Below are 22,553 nucleotides of genomic sequence, written 5' to 3'. Positions count from 1 at the left end.
AAGATGCACATGCGTGGCAAGGGCAGGCATCTAGCACAGCAGCCTCACCTGGTTGGAGGTCAAGGCCACAATGCGGTCTAGGTCTTCCACCAGCTGCTTAAAGGTGGGTCTCTGTGAGGGCACTGCATGCCAGCAGTCCCGCATCATCATGTACCTGTGGCAGGAGTGCAGAGTCAGGGAGGAAGGGCCGCCCCCTTGGGACACACCCCTGTCATCTAGCCCTCTTCCCCTCCAGCCCGCTCTTGCCCCATGCCCAGCGCGGGGCCTCAGGCTTACAGCTCATTGGTGCAGTTACTGGGCTTGTCCATGCGATGACCCTCCTTTAGCAGCTTGAAAAGCTCCTCCACAGGCACGCCAGGATACGGGGAGCCACCCAGAGTGAAGATCTCCCACAAGAGCACTCCAAAAGACCACCTGTGGATGAGCAGGGCCACAGGGTCTCAGGACAGAGCCAGGCCACCTGGGATTCTCCACCCCCCTCTCTCCTGCATGCCAGGGACTCAGCCTGAACTTCCCCCAACACAAGTCCTGAATTCCAAGGGCAGTGCCAAGAGACATGCGCAGGATAGCTTGGCCCTCAACATCCAGGAGGAGAGTGGATGGCTACAGACGAGGTTTTGTTTTTTTCTCTCAGATGACAGGAGAGTCATCAACCCAGAGGGGAGGCAGGACTCTATCGTACTGAAGTTCTCCGTTCCCATATCCCTGGCATGTGCTTATTTCAAACTCACACATCACTCTGGTGGGTGTAGATCCGGTCAAACAGTGCCTCGGGTGCCATCCACTTCACGGGCAGTCGGCCCTGCAAGCAGCATGGGTGATTGGGGGTGGCCCCGGGCAGGGCAGTGGGGTCACGGGCAGACAGGACTAGGGGTGGGTCTTCAGCCCATCCTTCCACATCCTTTCTCAGGCAAAGTGACTTGCAACGCACACAGCCCAATGGCACTTACGTTGGTTGTCTTCTTATAGTAGTCGATGTGGTGAATGTCCCGGGCTAGGCCAAAGTCTGCGATCTTCATCACGTTGTCCTCTGTCACCAGGACATTCCTGGCAGCCAGGTCTCGGTGTATGCACTGTGGAGAGAGAAGGGGAGAGTGGGGTGGGGGAGATGGGGCAGGAAGGTAAGGGGGCTGAAGGCTCTAGCAGCGGATTATGCAGCTGGCTGGCAAACAGACTGGCCTCACAGGGCTCCTGCCACACTGCTTTGCCTGCTGATCGTTCCCTTTCAAACCTCCTAGCTCCAGGCTTCTCATCACTTTAGCAAACCCCCACCCAAAAGGACTCTTTCACACCTGTGCTGAGTCTACAGAGGTGAGCGCTCCCAGGCTCCACCTGCCAGCACTGCATATCCACGTGGATGGGGTCATCCACATGAGGTCATTTACACGGGGTTGGGACTGAAAGCGCCATATACGGTCCCCAAATTGTCCTCAACATTCTCACAGACACAATTCCATTTTATCCACATAGCAATTCTACAACATGGGTACTCTTATTTTGTAGTTGAAGAAACAGAAGGCATATTAAGTTGCTGTATGAGGCTGTGTGGAAAGGGGCAACACACAGATCTGAGCCTCAACCTGTCTGACCCCAAGGCTTGGGCTACAGTAGTTCTGACTGTGGTTCCCGGAGGCTAAGACAGCATGCACAGACAGTGCTCAATGTCCCCAACTCCACCCAAGGATGAAAAGTCATAGACTGCAGTGCTAGGAGGGCTCTGTTCCCACCCCACTTCACCCAGGGGCGCCTTCAGGTCCCACACCTTCTTGGAGGCGAGGTATTCCATGCCCCGGGCCACCTGATAGGCGCAGGACACCAGGTCCTTGGAGGAGAGCTGCTCCTCTGGGTTGTGGCTGGGGTTGTAACAGTACTCCAGCCCGGGGGGCCTCCGGGCCTGCAGGTACTCCCGCAGGTTGCCCTTGGAGGCATACTCCACGATGACGTACAAAGGTCCTGGGGCAAAGGAGGAATAGGCCATCAGGGCAGGCGGCTCCAGACAGCCCACCCCAGGGGCACACCATGCCTCACCTCCCCTTTCCTGCCTCTTCGTTAGAGAACCAGGAAAATGCTCTTTACTATTCAGAGAAAGCCAGGGAAACAATTCTTCCCGGCATAGTCCAGAAAGTTCCCGAGAAGAGTTGGTGGACCTTGCTCTTGTTCACACTGTGTGGGCTGGGGTGCCTGTGTTCTCAGATGAACGCCAACAGGCAGCAGTCCAGACCCCGAGAAATACCTATGTTCCACCCACTGCTAAACCGGCCTCCCTGAACCCCTTAAGCGTGGCTGAGAGAGGCCCTGTCAGGTACCCCAGCTCAGCCCCAGCCTGAAGGGGCGGGACGGTGGCCCACGGGCACCTACCCTCCTGCGTGCAGGCTCCTAGCAGGTTGATGATGTTCTTGTGCTTCCCGATCATCTTCATCATTTCCATTTCTGAGATCAGGTCTGACAGGTCTTTCTCTGTTGCGTCCGCTTTACACAGAATGGAGAAGACTCATTTACTTGTGGAAGGGAGGAAGGTAGGGGAAGGGCTGAGGAGAGGGAAAGGAGCCTGCCCAAAGAGGCCCATCTCTCTGGGACTGGGTTTTCTCCCTCCCGGTTCCCATTCAAATGAATCTTCCCTTCCCTCCATGGGAGCCATTGTTACCATATATGGTAGCAAACGGACCGGGGATGTGGTGAGAAAAACCGGTGGACAAAGGGGTCTAGGATAACACCTGACCACGGCCCAGGTTGATGTCAAGGAGCAAGGTGAGATAACAGCAGTCTTGGGCTGCAGAAGGCCCCTCCACTCCCAGGTAGCCCTCAGCCATCGGGGTGGCCGGTGTGGGCCATGAGGCACCAGAGAAGGCGTTCTAGTTGGCCCGAGCCCATGGTTTGTTGGAAAGGGACAAGTTGTCTTTGCAAGGACAGAAGCTTCACTTACACTTCAACATCTTCACAGCCACTTTGGTCACACGGTTGGGTTTGTCCTTGTCCAGCCCGATGGCCTCTGCCAGCACCACCTGCCCAAAGCAGCCCTCTCCCAGGGGTTTGCCTAAGACCAGTCTTGGGGGAAACAGAGAGGGCATAAGCTGGGGCTGGTGAGGTTGAGCCCTCGAGAGGCACCTCATTTCCACCTCTGCACCTTCCACCCACTGAAAGCAGGAAGCAGAAGTGATTGTTCAGGAGTCACTTCCTGTACCTTTGTCCCTAGGTCTCAGTACACACCTTTCACCCTTAGGATAACAAGCAAGGAAGGCCGAGTATCACCTGTCCCGAGGCAGCTCCCAGCGAGGGTCTTCAGGAAGCTCATATTCAGAGACCCCTGCGAGCATGGGGGTCCCACTGGAGGAGAGCCGTGAGGGCCGAACCAAAAGAACCCCTGAGTTCATGGATGCGCTGGAGTCAGCAGACACCTGCAGGGAAGAGTGGGGTCACCCTTCTCGCAAGGAGGGGGTGGCTGATTCCTTCCCATTCCTAGTCAGTGCTTCCCACCCATAGCAGAGGCACGTTCTGTGTATCTGATGTCCCTTTCCCAATGCAATGGCACAAAGGCCACATGAGCCCAAAAGACCTAAGTTTTAGGGTTTACTTATACCTGCCACCGACTAGCCTATCTGGCCTTCACTCGCCTTGAAAACGAGCAGGTTAAATGTACCTCTTCTGGCTTGACATTTTGTAACTTATCCTCACAAAACAACTCTAGTTTTGTCCCAGGTCTTTGAGAAAATCCTGCTTTAGCTTACGGATCCCTAACTCCCAAAGCACATTCCAGAATTAGCACCAGGTTCTGAGTGAACAGGCCCTTCTGCACATGCCTGCACCTTCTGCCCTATTTCCTCCGTGGGGGGTGGAGGTAAAAGGTGGACGAGAGTCCCCTTCTCTTCCCTGCATATGGCCCTTGGGAACAGTTAAGTGCACGCTGTCAGCTTGCACGTTCAATCCAGACAAGACTTCCAATGCACATGCCAAGAGAGCAGGGGATGTGCAGTGGGATAAGGAGGGACCAGGGAGTCACGGGCTAGACCAGCTTGAAACTGACTCGGGAGCACTTAGTTCAGGCCATTCCATTGCACCTGGTCCAGAAGCCAGGAAATAAAGCCTGAAGCAGCAGATTAGGGCCAGTGGAGAGGACAGGCTGCTAAGGACCCAGAGAAGGCCCCAGAGGCACAGACAGATGGCAGTGCTGAGCATGCGAATCCCCCATCTACTTTCTGTTACCTGTCTGCGCAGAGGGATGCTCTTGGCCAGCTTGTGCACGGCCATCTGGCTGTGGAAGTCACTCTTCTTGGTGCCACTCTTCATCTTATAGATGATGACAGACCCCACCATGCAGGAGATGAGGAAAGCCCCCGTGCAATAGATGATGATCTCCAGGTACAGGGGCGAGGTCATCACCGCAGGCCTCTCTTCCAGGGCTGAGTCAGTGCGAACAGGGTGTTAGAGGCTCTGGGGGGTTCTAGCCATGAGGGGCCCCACTCCATAAGAAAATCATCACAACACCCATCTCTTGTTCCCCGGGGAACTTTTAGGGAGGAAAACCACGCCAGGTTCTAGTGAGGATTGGGATGCTGGCACTGAGAGAATCAGACACCCTGTGACCTTGGAGGCGTCTCTTAAACTGACTCAAACCCCATAGGAGGAATGGACTAGACCATCTTGCTACACATAGGTCCCCTCCTCGTTCATTCCCCAGCCTCTTTGTTCAGCTGGACTGAACAGGTACCAGGGAACCTGGGAGAGCCAGCTGAGAAGTCACTTCTGGGTGCCTTTCTCAGTCTCCATAGAGCCCTGGCCCTCTCTTGCAGAACCTCAGCCCTATGTGCGTGTACCATCACCTGGGGACAGATGTGTTTCTGAGTCCTCTGTCCCTGAGAAGCCACGAGGTTCTTGAAGGCAGGGCCAGTGAATTCTATGTGCCACAGTAGCTAAGCCAGTCCCATCTACCCTTCTCACCAGCACAAGGCTAGGAGGCTCACATTCCCACACATATGGTGCTGGCTTCACCACATGCCCCATCACCCCCATGTGTGGAGACCCTCCTCCTTCCACAGGTCTCCTCCCAACTCTCCCCGTTAAAGCCTACCCACCAGCCATGGGGGCGGCACCCCTGAGAAATCTTTCAGAGAGGCACAAGGCATGACCCCAGAGGGGAACATCCCAAGGCCTGACAAGGAGATAGCAGAGCTGATGACAGGGAGAAGTGTTTCTGTTTTTTCCTTTTCCCAATGTTGAGAAACGAAGACAACAAACTGGGAGCACAGACAGGACAAAGACAGGGACTGATAAAAACAGAACGCTTCTCTGCCTCATGCATGGGCATTCTGAGACCCTGCAGGGCAAGCAGGGCAGAGAGGGGAGGGAGAGGAGAGAGGGCAGTACCAGCAGGAACAAGAACAGAGTAGCGCCCACACCCTAGGCTCACATGCAGAACACTCCTAGAGGCAGCACCCACACACTCTGGCCCTGTGGTCACCAGCCCACCACCCTGAACAGGCTACAGGCTCCTTCCCTCCCTGCTCAACACATAGGCCTCCTCTCTTGGGACAGGAGAGATGGCTGCAGCCAGAGAGGTGAAAGGGGCATCATGAAGCCCCTACGGCTCCTGGGACAGGCCTTACTGAAGGCAGCTCAAGGTCGCTTGTCTAGCAGACCCTCCTGAAGTAGAGGACAGCAGAATGAAGGGTGGGCTAGTGCTGTTCCTTGCAAGCAGTGAGCCCCCTGGACTGAGTGCCCACGTTCAGTGAGGGGAGGAGTGGGCCCCTTTTTGAGACTTCTCAGACACTCAGGACCCAGTGGATGTGGGGCAGCTGCAGACCCCAGGATGGAAGGAGCCTGCCCTGGAGGAGAGTTCAGTTGCAAGTTCAATCCAGACCCCATGCATGCATTCATTGGCCAAGGGCAGAGCCAGAGGCAGGACACAGGTGGGAGGCCTCCACGCTCCTGCAAAGCAGGAAAGCTCCTGTGTGAGCTGAGAGAATTCAGCCCTCAAAGGCAGGGCAGACAGAACCCATGGCAGCCAGGAGCCCCTTCCTCTACCTTTCCTGGCTCTGGGTCTTCCCCAGCCCTGCAATGCATGCTCCCCCCGTGCCCGTGGCCAGGGCAGGACATCGAGAGGAGAAGTTACAGTGTATACCTTCCAGAACGGTCAACCATGCAGAGTGATGGGAGAGTCCGATAGAGTTACCCGCCAAGCATGTATACTCCCCTGCGTCCTCAAAGGAGACATTTCTTAAGTGAAGCACTTCCATCTCTTTGTCGGTGGTATTAACTCCGGCAGTCTAGAAGAGACAACGGAAGCAAAATGGACAAGCACAGGACATGAGACCTCTAAGAGACACAGAGAAAGGGAGGGAGGGAGACAGATGGAGGGTGGGACCAGAGGAAGAAATGCTCCCCAGCGTCTCCTTTGCAACAAGGAACAAACAAAAACCACCAGGCAGTGAAACCTGTTAGAGGAAGAGGGTGAGACCCTGAGGGAGGAACTCCGGCAGACCTGAGAGGACGACGGCTGGTTACGACCCTTCACCAGACGCTGGCAGCCACTGGCCCAGCCAAGCATGCGGGCGGTGAGCAGCATGGAGAAATGGGGCCGGCGGGCAGAGGCTGTTTGGTTTCAGGTAGAGAGAGCCAAAGGGTGCACACAGAAGGGATGGAGGGTACTGCAGACACAGACACAGACACACACACACACACACACACACACACACACACACAAACGCATACACAGAGACACATATATAGGCATAGCTTGCAAATGCTAGTGTTGAAGAGATGCTCAACCCCCTCTGGTACCCACCACTCATAACCTCAGTCTGAAGTATCACTCATAACGTAGCCAGATTGTGTCCCCATGAGTCCACACACGGACACACACAGCCAAGGGGCACACAGAAGGCACAGAGGGAGCTGGCAGACACCAACACAGCCCCAAACCAAACCAGCCTCCCAGGCCGGGTATTTTTCCATGGCTCTGGGCACTAGAAGTACAGGAAGGTCACAGGGAGAGTCCGGTGCGGCTTTCCCGCCTGCCCCAGCAGCTTGGACCTATGTCACACATTCCCAGCACAGTCCCATCCATCTCCCATTACCTTTTGCCACAGGTCTGGTGACAGTGAGCCACGCAGACTGGTGAGCTTCACCAACATAATTGGAAACCTTACACACATATTCCCCGCTCTGCGCCTCTGTCACATTGAACAGGGTCAGCACCTCCGCATCCGAGCTATTAATCCCCGAATGCTGGAACAAACCAATGACACACCAGTCAGCCGGGCAAACACTGAGATGCGGCCACACTTTGCTCCCATAATTTTCAGGTGGGCCCAGGGAGTGAAGACAAGGGAGATGTCCAGGGAGAGTTATCACCTTCCCTTTTCAGTAGGTCAAAACAAGTGGACTTCCACAATTCATAGCATTTGATTGAAAAATTTACTAAAAAATTACTGCTTTTTTAGAATAGAATGATCTGTTTGTGTGCAACATACTCCTCTAGGACTAGGGCAGGGACTGTGAGTAGAGACAGTGGCCAGTTTCCTATAGAGCAGTTTCAGCAAGGGCAGCGGGGAGAAGGGATGGACAGTAAATCTTTGGGACAGCCATGACAGGGGAGGACCAGGTCTAACTCTGGGACAAGGAGGGAAACAACTTTCCCAGCTTCAGGTGACTTCCTGTTGTCAGATCCACTGGAGATTTAGGCAATTACCTTCCCTGGATTAATGGAGCATTCAGGGACAATGAAAGTCTGGGAGTAAGAGGAAAAAGGAAGAAAATGCCATTACTCCCCATACTGCTCAGAATTTACATGTGGCATTTGTTTTTCCAACTCTCTGTAAGATATGCCCTTATCATTCACCCCATTTGCCAGGAAGACCATAGAGCCAAGACCAGGAAATGCTCACTGAAAAGACTTTGGTCCAGGTAGTGAAAAGGCAGGAGTTCAAATACCTTTCTTGAACAGCTGATCCCAAAGCCCAGCATGTTGCTCAAAGCTCTTTAGAAACCGGTATCGCCCACTGCCCCGGCCCTCTGTTCCCAGCTCACCTCCACTCTGTGACCTCTGTCACTAGCTCTGGGGAATGTGGCTAGATCCCTATTGAGGAGGAGTGTGTACCTAAAGGGTGAAGCGTGAGCCCCAATCCCGGGCACTGAGCCTGCCCACAGGAACTCACGACCCCAGAGACACTGGTCTCTTTCCCAGCACAGTGGCCCTCAAGACTGGGGCCAAGATTACCTTCAAGATCTGAACATAAGGCAGGTTGTCCGGACCAATCTTGCTCCCATTCACCTCGATGTGCTTTAGCCACTGGATGTGAGGTTGTGGATCACTGTACACCTTACACATGAATTCCACGTTACTGCCCAGTGCTACTGTCTTGTTGGCTGGCAACCCTGCCTGTAGGATGGGCCGGTGAGGGGACCGCTCTATGGAACAAGGAGAGGAAAGGCTCATCAGATTCCACATGGCCTGGATCTGGTTAGAGAGAGGCAAGCTCCTCCTATAGTATCCCTGGGCTGAACCTCAGACCCTCAAATCTGAGCTGGGAAAAGGGACAGTCTCTCTTTAGGCCCTCAGTCATCGGGTACTTCCTCCCAAAGGCAGTGCATCCATATTTACAGGCATGGTAAATAAAAATCTCTCAGTGGAGAACCCTATAACTCAGACATACCCCAGACCTTGGCATAGGCTACTTCTCCATAACTAAAACCAGAGACACTTAGACTCCTGCTGTTCAAAGTAAGGTCCAGGAGCCGTGGCACCAGCATCACCTTTCTACCCAGAAATGTAGAATCTGGGCCGGGTTCGGTGGTTCAGCCTATAATCCCAGCACTTTGGGAGGCCAAGGAGAGTGGATTGCCTGAGCCTGAAGGTTCAAGATCAGCCCAGGCAACTTAGCGAGACCTCATCTCTACAATAAATAAAAAATTAGCCAGGCATGGTAGCATGCACTTATAGTTCCAGCTACTTGGAAGGCTGAGGCAAAAGGATCGCCAGAGCCCAGCAGGTTGAGGTTGTGGTAGGCATGCCACTGCACTCCAGCCTGGGCAACAGAGTGAGATTCTAACTCAAAAAAAAAAAAATGGTACAAGAAATGCAGAATCCACCAGTGCAGAGGCTTATGCCGGTAATCCCAGCACTTTGGGAGGTGGAGATGAGAGGATTGCCTGAGCCCACGGGTTTGAGATGAGCCCAGCAAGACCTTGTCTCTACAATAAACAAACAAACAAACAAAAAATTAGCTGGGTGTGGTGGCACACGCCTGTGGTTCCAGTTATTTGGAAGGCTGAGGCAAAAGGATCACCTGGCCCAGTAGGTCGAGGCTGTGGTGGCCAGGAGCATGCTATTCACTGCACTCCAGTCTGGGTGACAGAGTGAGACTCTGACTCCAAAAAAAAAAAAGAAATGCAAAATCTTGGACCCTACCCCATACCTACTGGATCACAATCTCCCCTTTAGATCCTATCATCAAAACCAAGACAGAATGCTGGCAGTGAGACTCGCACCTTAGGATCTCTTGGGAATGAGATCCAGAACTTCTACAACAGCCTCCAGAGACTCCATGTTCTTCCCAGAGTCTCCCATGATGCCCCAAAGATGGCATGGGCCTTTGACCTCTCTGAGCCTGTGTCTGTGCTCTCCTATAGAGCTAGACTATCAGTGTCCACCTTGTAAGGGTGCCATGAGTGTTACAGGGAAGTATTTAAGAACCTGGGACAGGCCAGGCTCAGTGGCTCAGCCTGTAATCCCAACACTTTGGGAGGCTGAAGCAAGTGGATTGCCTGAGCCCGCCGGTTCGAGACCAGCCCGGGCAACTTGGTGAGACCTCATCTCTATAATAAAATAAAAAATAGCTGGGCGTGGTAGTGCACATCTGTAGTCTGGGCTACCTGGAAGGCTGAGGCGGAAGGATCACTGAAACACAGAAGGTTGATACTGGGGTGGCTGTAAGCATGCCACTGCACTCCAGCCTGGGTGAATGAGTGAGATCCCAACTCAAAAAAAAAAAAAAAGAGAGAGAAACTGGGACATTACTGGCATCCACTAAGCAACTGCTCCCATAACACCAGCCACCTCCTTCAGGACAGACTATTTGCTCACCTCCCATATCACAGAGACAGACAGCTTTGAGATGTGTTACTGTCAGAACATCACCACTATTTTACACATAAGAAAAAAAAGGTGAGCTTTAAGGCTAGGCATGGTGGCTCATGCTTGTAATCCCAGCACTTTAGGAGGCCATGGTAAGAGGATTGTTTGAGTCCAGAAGTTTGAAACCAGCCTGAACAACATGGAAAAACCTCATCTCTACAAAAAATAAAAAAAATTAGCCAGGTATAGTGGTGTGCACTTGTAGTCCCAGCCACTTGGGAGGCTGAGGTAGGAGGATCACTTGGACCCAGAAATTGAGACAAGTCTGAACAACACAGCAAGATCTCGTCTCTACAAATAAAAAATTAGCTGGGAGTGGTGGCACATGTCTGTAGTCTCAGTTACTCAGGAGGCTGAGGTAGGAGGATCACTTGAGCCCAGAAGGTTGAGCCGTGATCATGCCACGGCATTCCAGCCTGGGCAACAGAGTAAGACCCTGACTTGAAGAAAAAAAGTGAGGTTCAAAAGGGACAAGTGAGCTGCTTAAGGTGACACGTGCCAACTGCTTTCCTGACTCCACCCATCAGAAGCCTGGTCTTCACGGCTCACTCCTTCTGCCCCCTCGGCATTCTTACCTACAACGTCGAGCTGATAGGTGTGGTTGATGCTGCCATACTCGTTCTCCACGATGCAGGTATAGTTGCCCTTGTCAGAGGGTACCACAGAGTCCATTATGATGCTCCAGGTAGCATAGCGGACCTGAGGGAAAACACACAACAGGATGCCATTGAGGGTCTAGGGGGAAACGCAGGCAGAAGCCACACAGCAGTGTTGGCACCTCATGGTGCTGGCCCCTCCACATCAGCACATGCAGCACACAGCCCCAGCTGTACTGCCAGCCAGGAAAGGGTACAGACTGCCCCCCAGCTCACTCACAAGCAGAAAGAACACATCGGGTAAGCTGGTGGACAGATATGAGAGTTCTGGAAGTCTCCATCATAGCGTTCAAGGCCATCTGTGATCTGGACAAATGAACCTTCTGCAAATTCTCCCAATGACACCAGGAGCCTTCCCAACCCTGCACCTCTGTCCACAGGAGCTGGTTCTCCTGCTGAGAGGCTGGCCCAGCTGCCCTTGACAGCTCATTTCAAAAACCATCTCCCCATGCCCAACCTCCAGTCAGAACTGCTCTCACCCCGTCTACTGAAGCATTGATCACAGCCTGTTCTTTACGACAGCTGCTCGTGGACATCTGACCTCTCAGATTGGAAAATGTTTATGAGCAGGAATGCTGTCTTACACCATCTGAAGGACGGTGCACTCTATACAGTAAGTACTTGGTGAATGAGTTTAACATATTTCCCTATTTTTTCTGATTCTTTTCTTATGCATGATTAAAGAGAAAAGAGAAGCAAGGTGAGATGAGAAGAAAAAATCGGGCTGGTAAGGAGATCAGAGAGATTAAAGATGGATTACAAGGAAGAAAATATAAATGCGCAAAAGACACCACAGACCATTTATACAAGAGGAAATGAAAACTGCTTATTAATGTGAAAATTGCTGGGCACAGTGGCTCACGTCTGTAATCCCAGCACTTTGGGAGACCAAGGCAGGAGGACTGCTTGAGCGCAGGAGACAGAGTTCGAGGCTGGTCTAGGCAATATAGCGAAACTCTGTCTCTACAAAAAAATTAAAAAAGTTAGCTAGGTGTAGTGGCGCCTGCCTGTAGTCCCAGCTACTCAGGAGGCTGAGGCGGAAAGAATGCCTGAGCCCAGGAGGTCGAGGTTGTGGCGAGCGGTGATTGTGCCAATGCACGTCAGTCTAGGTGACAGAGTGAGACCCCAACTCAAAAAAAAAAAAAGGGAAAAGTCTAACTTTTTTAATAAGAAAAATTATACACAAGAGAATAATGAAATTCAGTCATCCCCCCTTATCTATGGGGGATTATGTTCCAATACCCCCAGTGGATGCCAGAAACTGTAGATAGCACTAAAACCTATACACAGTACTAATTTTTCTTACATAGACATACATATAATAAATTTAATTTATACATTTGGCACAGCAAGAGATTAACAATATAACTAATTATAAAATAGAATAATTATAAAAATATACTGTAATAAAACTCAGTGAATGTAGTCTCTCTCTTTCAAAACATCTACTTTACTGTACTCACCTATTTACAGTCCTCGGTTGACGGTGGGTAACTGAACTCATGGATAGCAAAACCATGGATTGAGGGGGGAACTACCGTATTTTCTTTCTTTTTTTTTTTTTGAGTCGGAATCTCGCTCTGTTGCCCAGGCTGGAGTGCAGTAGTACGCTCACAGCCACTGTAGCCTTGACCTGCTGGTCTCAGGCAATCCTTCCATCTCAGCCTTTCAAGTAGCTAGAACTACAGGTGTGAGTCACCATACCTGGCTAATTTTTTAATTTATTGTAGAGATGAGGTCTCACTAAGTTGCCCAGGCTGGTCTTGTACTCCTGAGCTCAGGCAATCCTCTCACCTCGCCTCCTAAAGTAAGCCACCACATCTGGCCCTGTATTTTCTTTCTTTCTTTCTTTTTTTTTTTTGAGTTGGAGTCTCACTCTGTCACCCAGACTGGAGTGCAGTGGCCGCTCCCGACCACCGCAGACTCGACCTGCTGGGCTCCGGCCATCCTTCCGCCTCAGCCTTCCAAGTAGCTGGAATTACAGGCGTGCGCTACTACACCCGGCTAATTTTTTGATTTATTGTAGAGATGAGGTCTCACCAAGTTGCCCAGCGGGTCTCAAACCCACAGGCTCAGGCAATCCACTCACCTCAGCCTCCCAAGGCGCGGGATTACAGGCTGAGCCACCGAGTCCGGCTTGGCTCTGTATTTTCATCTATCGAATTAGTTAACAAAGGTATAGTGAATTTGTCTTCCTCATGCTATGCTATGGGAGGGTAAAATAATTTTCCCTTTTAAGAAACTAATTGGATACTATGCAAAGGTTTAAAAAATGCATATACCCTTTGACTTAGTAATTTCACTTCTAGCAATCTGTCCTTAAAAAACACATTAAAAAATGCTGATGAAGATATTCATTGCAACATTTATAACTCTGAAAAACTAGAAAACACCTAATGTCACAAAATAGTTCATTAAGTTATGGGACATTTTTATAACAAAATATTATGCAGTCATGAAAAATTATCTTTCAAACACTCATGCTTGAAATAGAACAGGAAAAGACTCATATTATTATGTCAACAAATGACAAGAAATTATATATGCGATGTGATCAACTATGTAAAAGCCACATATACAGAAAAAGGACTGAAAATATTTTCTAAACTTTATTTGCATTTTTCGTACTTAAAATTGTTTTAAATTAATTGTGGGTGTGTAGAGAGAGAACCCATTTGTATTCTCTTGTATATCATCCTGTTTATGATCATGGTTAAAAAAAAAAAAAAAAAAGAAAAGGCACTCTGAGTTCTTTAAGAAAAAAAATTTTTAAGATGTGGGGTATAATTCAGCATTAGGTATACAAATGTTTATTATGCAGGTACCCAAGAAAAAAAAAGTTCATGTGTTACCTGTACGTTAGGAAGCATGATTTAAAACAATTAAAAACATACGATAGACTGGTCACAGTGGCTCAAGCCTGTAATCCTAGCACTTTGGGAGGCCAAGGTAAGAAGATTGCCTGAGCTCAGGAGTTCAAGACCAGCCTGGGCAACTTGGCGAGACCTTGTCTCTACAATCAATCAAAAAGTTAACCAAGCATGGTGGCGTGCACCTGTAGTTCCAGCTACTTGGGAGACTGAGGCAGAAGAATAGCCTGAGTCCAACAGGTCGAGGCTGTGGTGGCCGTGAGCATGCCACTGCATTCCAGCCTAGGCAATAGAGTGAGTCCAACTCAAAATAAAGTAAAATAAAATAAATAAATAAAAGCACACAATAAGGATTTTCTAACTTAGCTTCTCCCCTTCCTCTTATTCCAACTTTTATATTACACATGTACCTTGTAGCCTCCGATCCTGTGGTCAGGTTTGAATTCCTTGCCATTTTTCAGCCAGCGCAGTGTGGGGTTAGGTGTCCCACTGGAAGGGCATTTGAACTTCACTGTCTTAGCAGCAGGCACTGCGTGCAATTTCTTTTCCATCTTTTCTGGAGATGTCCAATATGGAGCTACGGCTGCCCGGGGAAAGCCAAGAGAGACAAGCGGGGGCAGGGGAGCGGCTGATCAGGCCTGGGAGCAAGGATGCAGGCCAGGATCTGCAGGGACCCTGCCCATCGCCCAATACCTGCGAGCCCTGCGGCCCTTATCAGAACAGGCACCGTGAGCACCGTGACCCCGTAACCATGTGCCTTCTCCTCCTCTTTCCCCTCAACCTCCTTCCCTCTTAAGTCAACTCCCCAGGCCCAAAGGGCAGTAAGGTAGGAAACAGTGTCTCACGCATACGGTTTGGTTTGGTGTTATCAGTCTCTTTCTCCTCTGAAGAGGAGTCATCATCGTCATCGTCGTCCTCCGAGGAGGGGAGGGCATCTACGGGAAGGAGAAGGGACACTGAGGTTCCTCCAAGGGACCCCCAGGTTTCCATCCATACGTTACCCCATTGATAGTGCAAGCTATAGATGAACACGGACACCCTTCCCCATAAGGATTCCCAGTCCCATGTTCCCCTCAGTGAGAATCTCTTGGTGGGATAGAAACTATTTAATAACTGCATGCTGGTTAGCCATGGTGACTCACACCTATAATCCCAGCACTTCAGGAGGTCAAGGTGGGAGGACTGCCTGAGTCCAGGAGTTTGATGTCAGCCTGGGCAACATAGCAAGACCTTGTCTCTACCAAAAAAAAAAAAAAAAATCAAAAAATTAGACAGGCATGGTGACACACCTGTAGTCCCAGCTACTCAGGAGGCTGAGGAAGCATCACCTCAGCCCAGCAGGCTGAGGCTGAGGTGGGCTATGATTGTGGCAATGCATCCCAGTCTGGGTGACAGATTGAGACCCCAACTAAAAAAATAAAACAGGCTGGGTGTGGTGGCTCAGCCTGTAAACCCAGCACTTTGGGAGGCAGAGGCGAGAGGACTGTCTGAGCCTGGGTGTTCGAGACCAGTCTGGGCAACCTGGGAAGACCTCGTCTCCACAATAAATCAAAAAAGCAGCTGGGTGTGGTAGCACATGCCTGTGGCTCCAGCTAATTGAAAGACCGAGGTGGGAAGATCACCTAAACCCAGCAGGTCAACTCTGGGGTGGCTGTGAGTGTGCCACTGCACCCTCGCCTGGGCAACAGGGTGAGACTACGACTCTAAATAAATAAATAAATAAAACAAAAGAACTGCATGTTCTGGTGCTTATCCCTTCCTCTTCAAGGCACTGCCCCTCCACCCAAAAGCCTTCATGCTGGGTGGTTCCATCAGGGTCAGTTGTTCTTCTTTAACTTAATTCCACCCTGCATTCAGAGGCTCTCCCTCAAGCCATGGTGCCATTGGATGCTCTGGGTCTCAGAGCCAACAGCCAGGAGCCTGTACTCTTTGGGTCGCCAACCACTGGGAAGCCCAGGCAGACCGAAGTACACTGTGGTTTGACACTATTTCCAAAGGCACGGGCTGAACAACCGGCAGGCAGAATGTTTCTCGCATGTGTCTGCTGAGGTTTGGGGGCTGCCTTCCTTACCCAGAGCAGACAGGGCGCCTACCACCCAGCCTGCAGTTACCATCATCTCCCCAACAAGTCTCTACCCTTCGTAAGAACAGGCTTGACACATGTGTGGTCCTCCCGCAGGGTGCATACCAGGTCTTTCTCCAGTCCTTCCAGCACTTCTGGGTATCTGGTACCAAGCCTGCACCCTGGGGTGCACAAATGGCATAAAGAAAATTTCAGCACTGCTTCCTTGAATCCTAGTTTTGTGAAAGTCGCATTCTGAAATGCCAGGTTCCCTAAGTCATCAAGCTGTAGGGTTCCCTGGCTGCCCTGACAGCTCCGGAAGCTGGAGGGCAAATGTTCTCCATAAAGCCTGTGAATGTGGCAGCACACGTGGGTCCTTCCCCATCACAGCAGGGGCCTAGGCCCATGTTCTGGGGCTCTACCCACTAGGCTGAGAACCAAGTCCAGATAGCAAGGGAGTGATGGGCTGGCCCTGCCCCACTGAGCCTCCTGGAGGTCTGGACAAGCTGTGGTATGAAAAGATCTTGGAGGCGTCCCGCCTGGTCCCCATGAGCTAAGCCACGCGGCGGGCAGGGTGCAAGGTTAGTGGGCAGCAGCTTCTGAAGCAGAGTGGGGACAGATCATGGAAGGGGAGGAGGGTCACTTCCCCTGAAACTCACAGAGAGGATTGGGGGGGAGATCTAGGTGGAGGGCGAGGGCAGGATTTTGCTACCAACCTGAGACATTGACGGAGAAGTAGGTGGTGTCACTGCCTGAGGGGCTGCTGGTCACACAAGCGTAGAGGCCGGAGTCGGCGGGCCCGGAGTCCCGCACCTCCACCTCCTCGCCTGTGATGCGGGTACGGTTGCTTTCCACCAGCTGCACCCCGTCCCGCAGCCAGTTGATGCTCTGCACATCGTCACGCAGCCGGCAGCGGAGCTGCAGCAGGTCACCAGGGTGGACCAGGAAGGACTCCACTTCCACAGGGGCTCCCCAGGGCTGGGCTGCAGCCACCACCGGGGTCGGGAAGAGGAAGCAAGGGCAGTAGAGGAGAGAGGAAGAGGGGAGGAGGGAGAGACAAAGGGAATTACGCGAGGGAATTATGTGAGCTGTACACGGGAACGTCCCGCATCACTTACTGGAGGCTACAGAGCAGGGAGGTGGGAGTTGAGGATGGGTCAGTCAGGGAATGGCTACCTGGGCAGCCCATCTCTTCTCCACCCCACTCCTCCAGAAGTCAAAAGAAGAAAGAGGTGAAGTTAGGAAGCAGCTGCAGCAGCATTAAGCAGATAGATCACATTCTACTTCCCTCCATCCTAGCGGGGAAGGTCGTGCTCTCCCCCACCCAGCCCAGGCTTCTCTGTGTTCAGGGTGTCTCCTCCCCACATGCTCAGTTCTTTGCCAAGAACAGCCACTTCCCAGAGGGACACCCATGTCCTTTAGGCTAAGCCAGCCTCATCCCTTCCCTAGCAACAGCTCAACACACCCCGCCTTTCAAAACCCCACCCGAGTCCAGAGACAGCAGTTTGTCAACTGAGGGCTGAAGGGGGTTCATGTGACTTGGCAAGGGTGGGGCTGTCCCCCACCCCATGTCAGATGCACATGTGGGAGGGACGGCCCAAGGAGAGGTCAGCTCGGGGGAACTTCGCACTAACAGGTGTCAGGCCAGAGGATTTGGAGCTGTTGACTATAATAGGATCGGAGTCCACAGCTGCCACAGACTCACACTTGCTCTGGCAGAAGACGCTGTCACACACAAAGCTCCTTTCTCCTCGTCCCTCTGCCCGAGCTTACCCTCTCAAGCCCCCACCACCCACTCTCCCTTCCCCCATTCATTCTCTGTCCCAAGTGGCAGCACTGGACTGGCCCAGGGGTGCAGTTCAAAAGATTTGACACTGCCAAGGGAACCCACCCTCCTCCTGACCAACACCTCCCCACACATGGGTCCAGGAGGGCCTGTGCCCCAGATACACCTGAGTCCTCTGTCCTGGGCTGTCATCCATTTCTTGAACAGCCCTCCATCCCCCACACTCTTGAGGGAAAAATGAAGTTTCTATTTCCTTTTAGGATGTTCAAACATACCCTGGGCATTTTCTTCCATCAGCAGAATGCACTGGTGCCTGTCACACCTACCACCCGACTTCTGCCTGCTGCCTTGAAGAGGTCTCATTTCTCACCACCTGTCTGCCCTAAGAGGCTCATGTGGAATGACTTGCAGGCTCCCATGCATGAGGCCCTGAAACACAACATGCTCTCCCTCAGTGCCTGCTTGGTTCTCACCACTGTCTCAGCCTAGCTGGTGACTCCTCCTGAACACCAGTTCTGACTCCCAGTCTGTTTTGAGTTACACGCCCTCCCTCACACTTGTCCCAATGGACAGACAGTCCCCTTTTTCCACTGAGTCCTGAGTGTGGGGATGTCATAGCTACCTTTACATCCTAGTACAATTCCTGGCACCCAAGTTGCTTAACAAATGCTTGCTGAGTAAATGACACATGTCCCATCTCACAAGAGTTTGTTGTTCTACTGTCTTCCTTTGCAAACCCCCTGTCCTCCTCCACCTTCTCTCATTTCATTGAGGGTCTTTCTGAAGTGTTCAACAGGTTTCCATTACAAACCTGCAGGCATGGTGGCTCAAGCCTATAATCCTAGCACTTTGGGAGGCTGAGGCAGGAGAATCACTTGAAGCCAGGAGTTTGAGACCAGTCTGGGTAACATAAGCGAGACCTCGCCTCTACATAGGTGGTGTGTGCCTATAGTCCTAGCTACTTGGTAGGCTGAGGCAGGAGGTTTGCTTTAGCCCAGGAGTTTGAGGCTGTGGTGAGCCATGATTGTGCCACTGTACTCTAGCCAGGACAACAGAGTGAGACCTTGACTCAAAAAAAAAAAAAAAAAAGAATAAAAGAAAAAAGAAAATGGGTGTCACAAGCACCAGAAGGCACCAGAGACTGGTTTTCCTCAGAGGAGTCAGGGAGCCAAGGTTGCCTGTACCCACAACAACCCTAGGTCTTAGTTAAGAGTCATCAGATGGGGGCAGGGCTGCTTTAAAGGGTTCCAAAGCCACTAAACTGCACATGCTTATTTTCGTGAATCCGGTCAAGGGGAATACCACAAAGGTGAGCAGACCACACAACTGATTAAAAATAAGCTTTTGTGGGTCCTAGAAAAAGTTATTCTTTCCATTTTTAATGGTTTGTGGTTTTGCCAAATGAAGGTAGAAGCAAAGCAGTTAAGACTCCTACCCTAAGGAAAAGAGCAGACACTCTTATTGATCAAATCTCATTTCCCTCGAATGACCTCACTGATTAAATATTTTGCAGTCTGTGATCTGTCCCCGCTGTTGGTCAACAGCAAACTTAAATTCTCAGCCCCTGGCATCACAAAGCCTGTTTGAACAGGTCCCAGAGAAGAAAAGTAGCTCCCAAAAACAAAAACATAGAAGAATAACCCCCAGGCATTTCCCCCAAAAGAAAGTAGGGAAGGAATGCTGGTCCTGCTGGGAGCTAGGATCCATAAGTTCCTGCCCATGTTCCAACCAGAACATGCAAACAAAACTCCTCTACATGAACTATAAAAAGCCTCAAGGCTGGACATGGTGGCTGATGCCTATCATCTCAAGCACTTTTGGAGGCTGAAGTGAGAGGATTGCTTGAACACAGGAGTTCAAGACCAGCCTGGACAGCAAAGCAAGATCCTGTCTCTTAAAAAAAAAAGCAGAGGCGGAAGGATCGCCAGAGTCCAGCAGGTCCATGCTGGGGTGGCTGTGAGCGTGCCACTGCACTCTAGCCTGGACAACAGAGTGAGACTCAAAAAAAAAAAAAAGCTTAAAACTTTTCTTTAGTCAACAGGGTGGCTCACACCTGTAATTTCAGCACTCTGGCAGGCCAAGGCAGAAACATAGGTCTTATGCTCAATGATCTTGAACTGAATTTATCATCTAGCAAAAGCTAATTTTCAGAGGAACTGAAAACCAGCCTAGGATGTGTGTCAGAATCTCCATTTACAAAGCTGGGATAGCAGCACTTTTTTCCAGGAGATGATGGAACCAACTGCTTGTGTGTTTACTGGGCCATGCCCAACTACATCAGTGGCACAGCCCTGGCCTTGGGGAGTCCAGTGTAAGGAGGCTGATTGGAAGACAGCCTGCTTAGTGGCACCCGCAACAATCAAGTCACCACTTTTCATTTTTCTTTTGGTCTTCTCAGCATCCCCCACTTATGTCCTCAATAGAAAGGTTCTTGTATCCCCACTCCGGCTCCCCTGAGCTGGCCTTTCTCTGGTCAAGACCAGGGCTACACTTGTCATGAGGTGTCAACGAGCAAGAGAAGAGCCACCTGACACTTTTACTGGGCTGGCCACGAAAGATGAAGGAAATAAAGCCCCTTTATTGCCCAGCCACTTGAAACCAACATTCCAACTCTTGGTGAACCTGATTAATTGGAATCAGATACAAAGGTGCCCTCCAAATGCACAATGGGAGGCTGAGAGGAAAGCAGCAAACCAAAACACTGGCTTTCAGCATCTTGTTTCCTGAGAGATGAGGTGGGGGAGTCTGGAGGACATCTGGTATCTGGATTCCAGGGTGACTTCACCTGAGGCTGGAAACGCTGGCTGTTCACTGTGACAGACTCCGAGAACTGTGTGTTCACAATGCCTAGTGGAAAAAGGTACCCTCTGTTTTGGTGCCAATGGAACAGAGTCACAGCTACCATCACTGGGAGTGGGAAGGTCAGAGTTAGGGCTTGAATGGCATATCCTTAGAGGGCACAGGCTGTTGACCTAATTTCCAAGGCAGGTTTCTAGGTAAGGCGGGTAGTAGGTGAACCTCAGAACGCGGTGCAGGCTAGATCCAGTGCCCCTTTGATGGGAGTGACAGGGATTCACACACTAAACCCAATCTGCTTCTCTAAGGAGGCTCTGTGTTCCCTGGAGGGGAACTAGGAGTTCATGGGTACCCATGTTTTTCAGTAATCCTCAAGGAAGCAGATAGAAAGGCCAGAAAGGCGGGGGTGGGAGGGACTTTCTCATGGTGTCTTCAAGTTCAGGAACATGATAAATGTTCTTTTTTTACAAAAATTTTATTTCTTTATTTTTTTAGAGATAAGGTCTCACTATGTTGCCCAGGCTGGTCTTGAACTCCTGGGCTCAAGTAATCCTCCCATTTGGCCTCCCAAAGTGCTGGGATTACAGGTGTGAGTAAATTATTTTCTGAACAAACGATTAAATCATTGCTAATGACTGAATGTTTATCTCTTCAAAATTCATATAATGAAACCTAATCTCCAATGTGAGAGCACCAGAAGATGGGGCCTTTGGGGGGTGATTGCCCAACATGATTAATGGTAATGAAACTCTATTGAGTCCCACTCCCTCCTACTTGCTGCCCCCCCCATACTGCAGGTTTGGGACTCCCCACAAGTTGACAGGTGGGGCATTTTGCATTACGGCAGGATCTGTCAGAAATCTCCCACAGTCACTGAGGCGATAGTTCTGCCCTGGGTCCATCATATCAGATAAATCCGTGTCTTTCACCAGTCACAGGCCCTATGAACCCTGTGACTGGTGAGGAAATGGAGCCATGAGGAGGCTCAAACCCATACACACCTTGTCATTCTTACGGGGAAGATGAGACCTCCAGGTTCTGAAAATCCAAGAAGACAGGGAACTTTCTTCAAAATGGCTATCACTATCACTAGGTGACTCTGTGAGCCCTTGTCACTGTGCAAGAAGAAATGGGCTAAACTTTGTTTCATTGCTACACGAAGGCACCGAAGATGTGAGTCTTGCCCTAACAGGGGTAAAAAGATTTGCATAGCATCTTGAGATGCATGAGGCACTTTATAATGCAATGTGAGACAACTGGAGACCCTTGGGACCGAGTACAAGCCGCCCAGCACAGGTTTTGAGCCAGGATCTCACTCTGTCACCCAGACTGGAGTGCTGGCACAGTCACGGCTCACTGCACCCTCTCCCTTCTGGGCTCAGGCAACCCTTCCACCTCAGTCTCTGGCATGTGCCACCACATCTAGCTAATTTTTTGATTTTTTTGTAGAGATCACAGCACAAGCTCTTAAGTTATAAAGTGTAAAGGAAGTCTTGGTGGGCAGAGTGGGGGTCGGACAAAATTATAGGGAAGGGGCAGGAGAGCAAATATAGGATTTAGATAGGGAATGAAAACTCTGGGGGAGCAGAAGAGACTGGGGTGCTTATGAGCAGGGCTCTGCCTTGGTCTGAGGGGAAACAGGAGATATGGAAAACTGGCCTGCCTGGAACAGGTTCATGGTAGAAAAGAGTAAAAAAAAAAAATAATGGGTTCAACTTGGAAGGTGGGGGATAGAGTCACCACTGATGTCCCAGGGTGCGCATCTCCCTGCAGAGACTGTGAATGCAGGCTATTCACGCCACATGAACAGATACACCTGGAAATGTATTTTGAAATACCACTTTACCAGACCTGGTTCACAGCAGCCAATGTGGTCTGGAAGTTATCCATCCCCAAGCCCCACAGTTTAACAGGAACCCAGGGAAGAACAACAACATATCTGCGTAGCACCGTAACGTGCCATATGCCTTCCTATATATGATCTAGGGGTCCTTAAACAATTGTGTAAACAGCAACACTAACACTGGCCAGTATTTACAGCATGCTCACTATATCCCATATACCGTACAGAGCGTTTCATTTATGTATTATTTATTTATTTATTTATTTGAGTTGGAGTCTCACTACGTCACCCAGACTGGAGTGCAGTGGCCGCTTCTGGCCACCGCAGCCTCGACCTGCTGGGCTCTGGCGATCCTTCCACCTCAGCCTTCCAAGTAGCTGGAACTACAGGTGTGCGCTACCACGCCCGGCT

The 22,553-nt window shown here is 50.8% G+C and overlaps 1 protein-coding gene across 3 annotated transcripts in view; it reads right to left on the bottom strand.

Moving 5' to 3' along the window:
• Positions 1 to 22,553, bottom strand: part of FGFR1 (fibroblast growth factor receptor 1) — a 42,151-nt gene that overhangs the window by 977 nt on the left and 18,621 nt on the right. Inside the window, exons 2-16 of one of the 3 annotated variants that reach the window (XM_008072359.2) lie at positions 16,434 to 16,700; positions 14,501 to 14,590; positions 14,066 to 14,238; positions 10,705 to 10,828; positions 8,213 to 8,403; positions 6,116 to 6,260; positions 4,201 to 4,397; positions 3,250 to 3,395; positions 2,924 to 3,045; positions 2,359 to 2,469; positions 1,763 to 1,953; positions 951 to 1,073; positions 732 to 802; positions 277 to 414; positions 49 to 154 (exon numbers count right to left, since the gene is read on the bottom strand). In XM_008072359.2, the coding sequence (XP_008070550.1) occupies positions 49 to 154; positions 277 to 414; positions 732 to 802; positions 951 to 1,073; positions 1,763 to 1,953; positions 2,359 to 2,469; positions 2,924 to 3,045; positions 3,250 to 3,395; positions 4,201 to 4,397; positions 6,116 to 6,260; positions 8,213 to 8,403; positions 10,705 to 10,828; positions 14,066 to 14,238; positions 14,501 to 14,590; positions 16,434 to 16,700 (2,195 nt within the window). The remainder of the gene's footprint in view (positions 1 to 48; positions 155 to 276; positions 415 to 731; positions 803 to 950; positions 1,074 to 1,762; positions 1,954 to 2,358; positions 2,470 to 2,923; positions 3,046 to 3,249; positions 3,396 to 4,200; positions 4,398 to 6,115; positions 6,261 to 8,212; positions 8,404 to 10,704; positions 10,829 to 14,065; positions 14,239 to 14,500; positions 14,591 to 16,433; positions 16,701 to 22,553) is intronic. The other 2 variants (XM_021706093.1, XM_021706094.1) reach the window with 2 other exon arrangements.

The sequence above is a fragment of the Carlito syrichta genome, unplaced genomic scaffold, assembly GCF_000164805.1.
Source record: "Carlito syrichta isolate Samal-C Ts95f unplaced genomic scaffold, Tarsius_syrichta-2.0.1 Scaffold315142, whole genome shotgun sequence".
Classification (NCBI taxonomy): Eukaryota; Metazoa; Chordata; class Mammalia; order Primates; family Tarsiidae; genus Carlito; species Carlito syrichta.
Note: the sequence above shows the minus strand (reverse complement) of the source record. Positions and strands in the feature narration are given on the sequence as shown.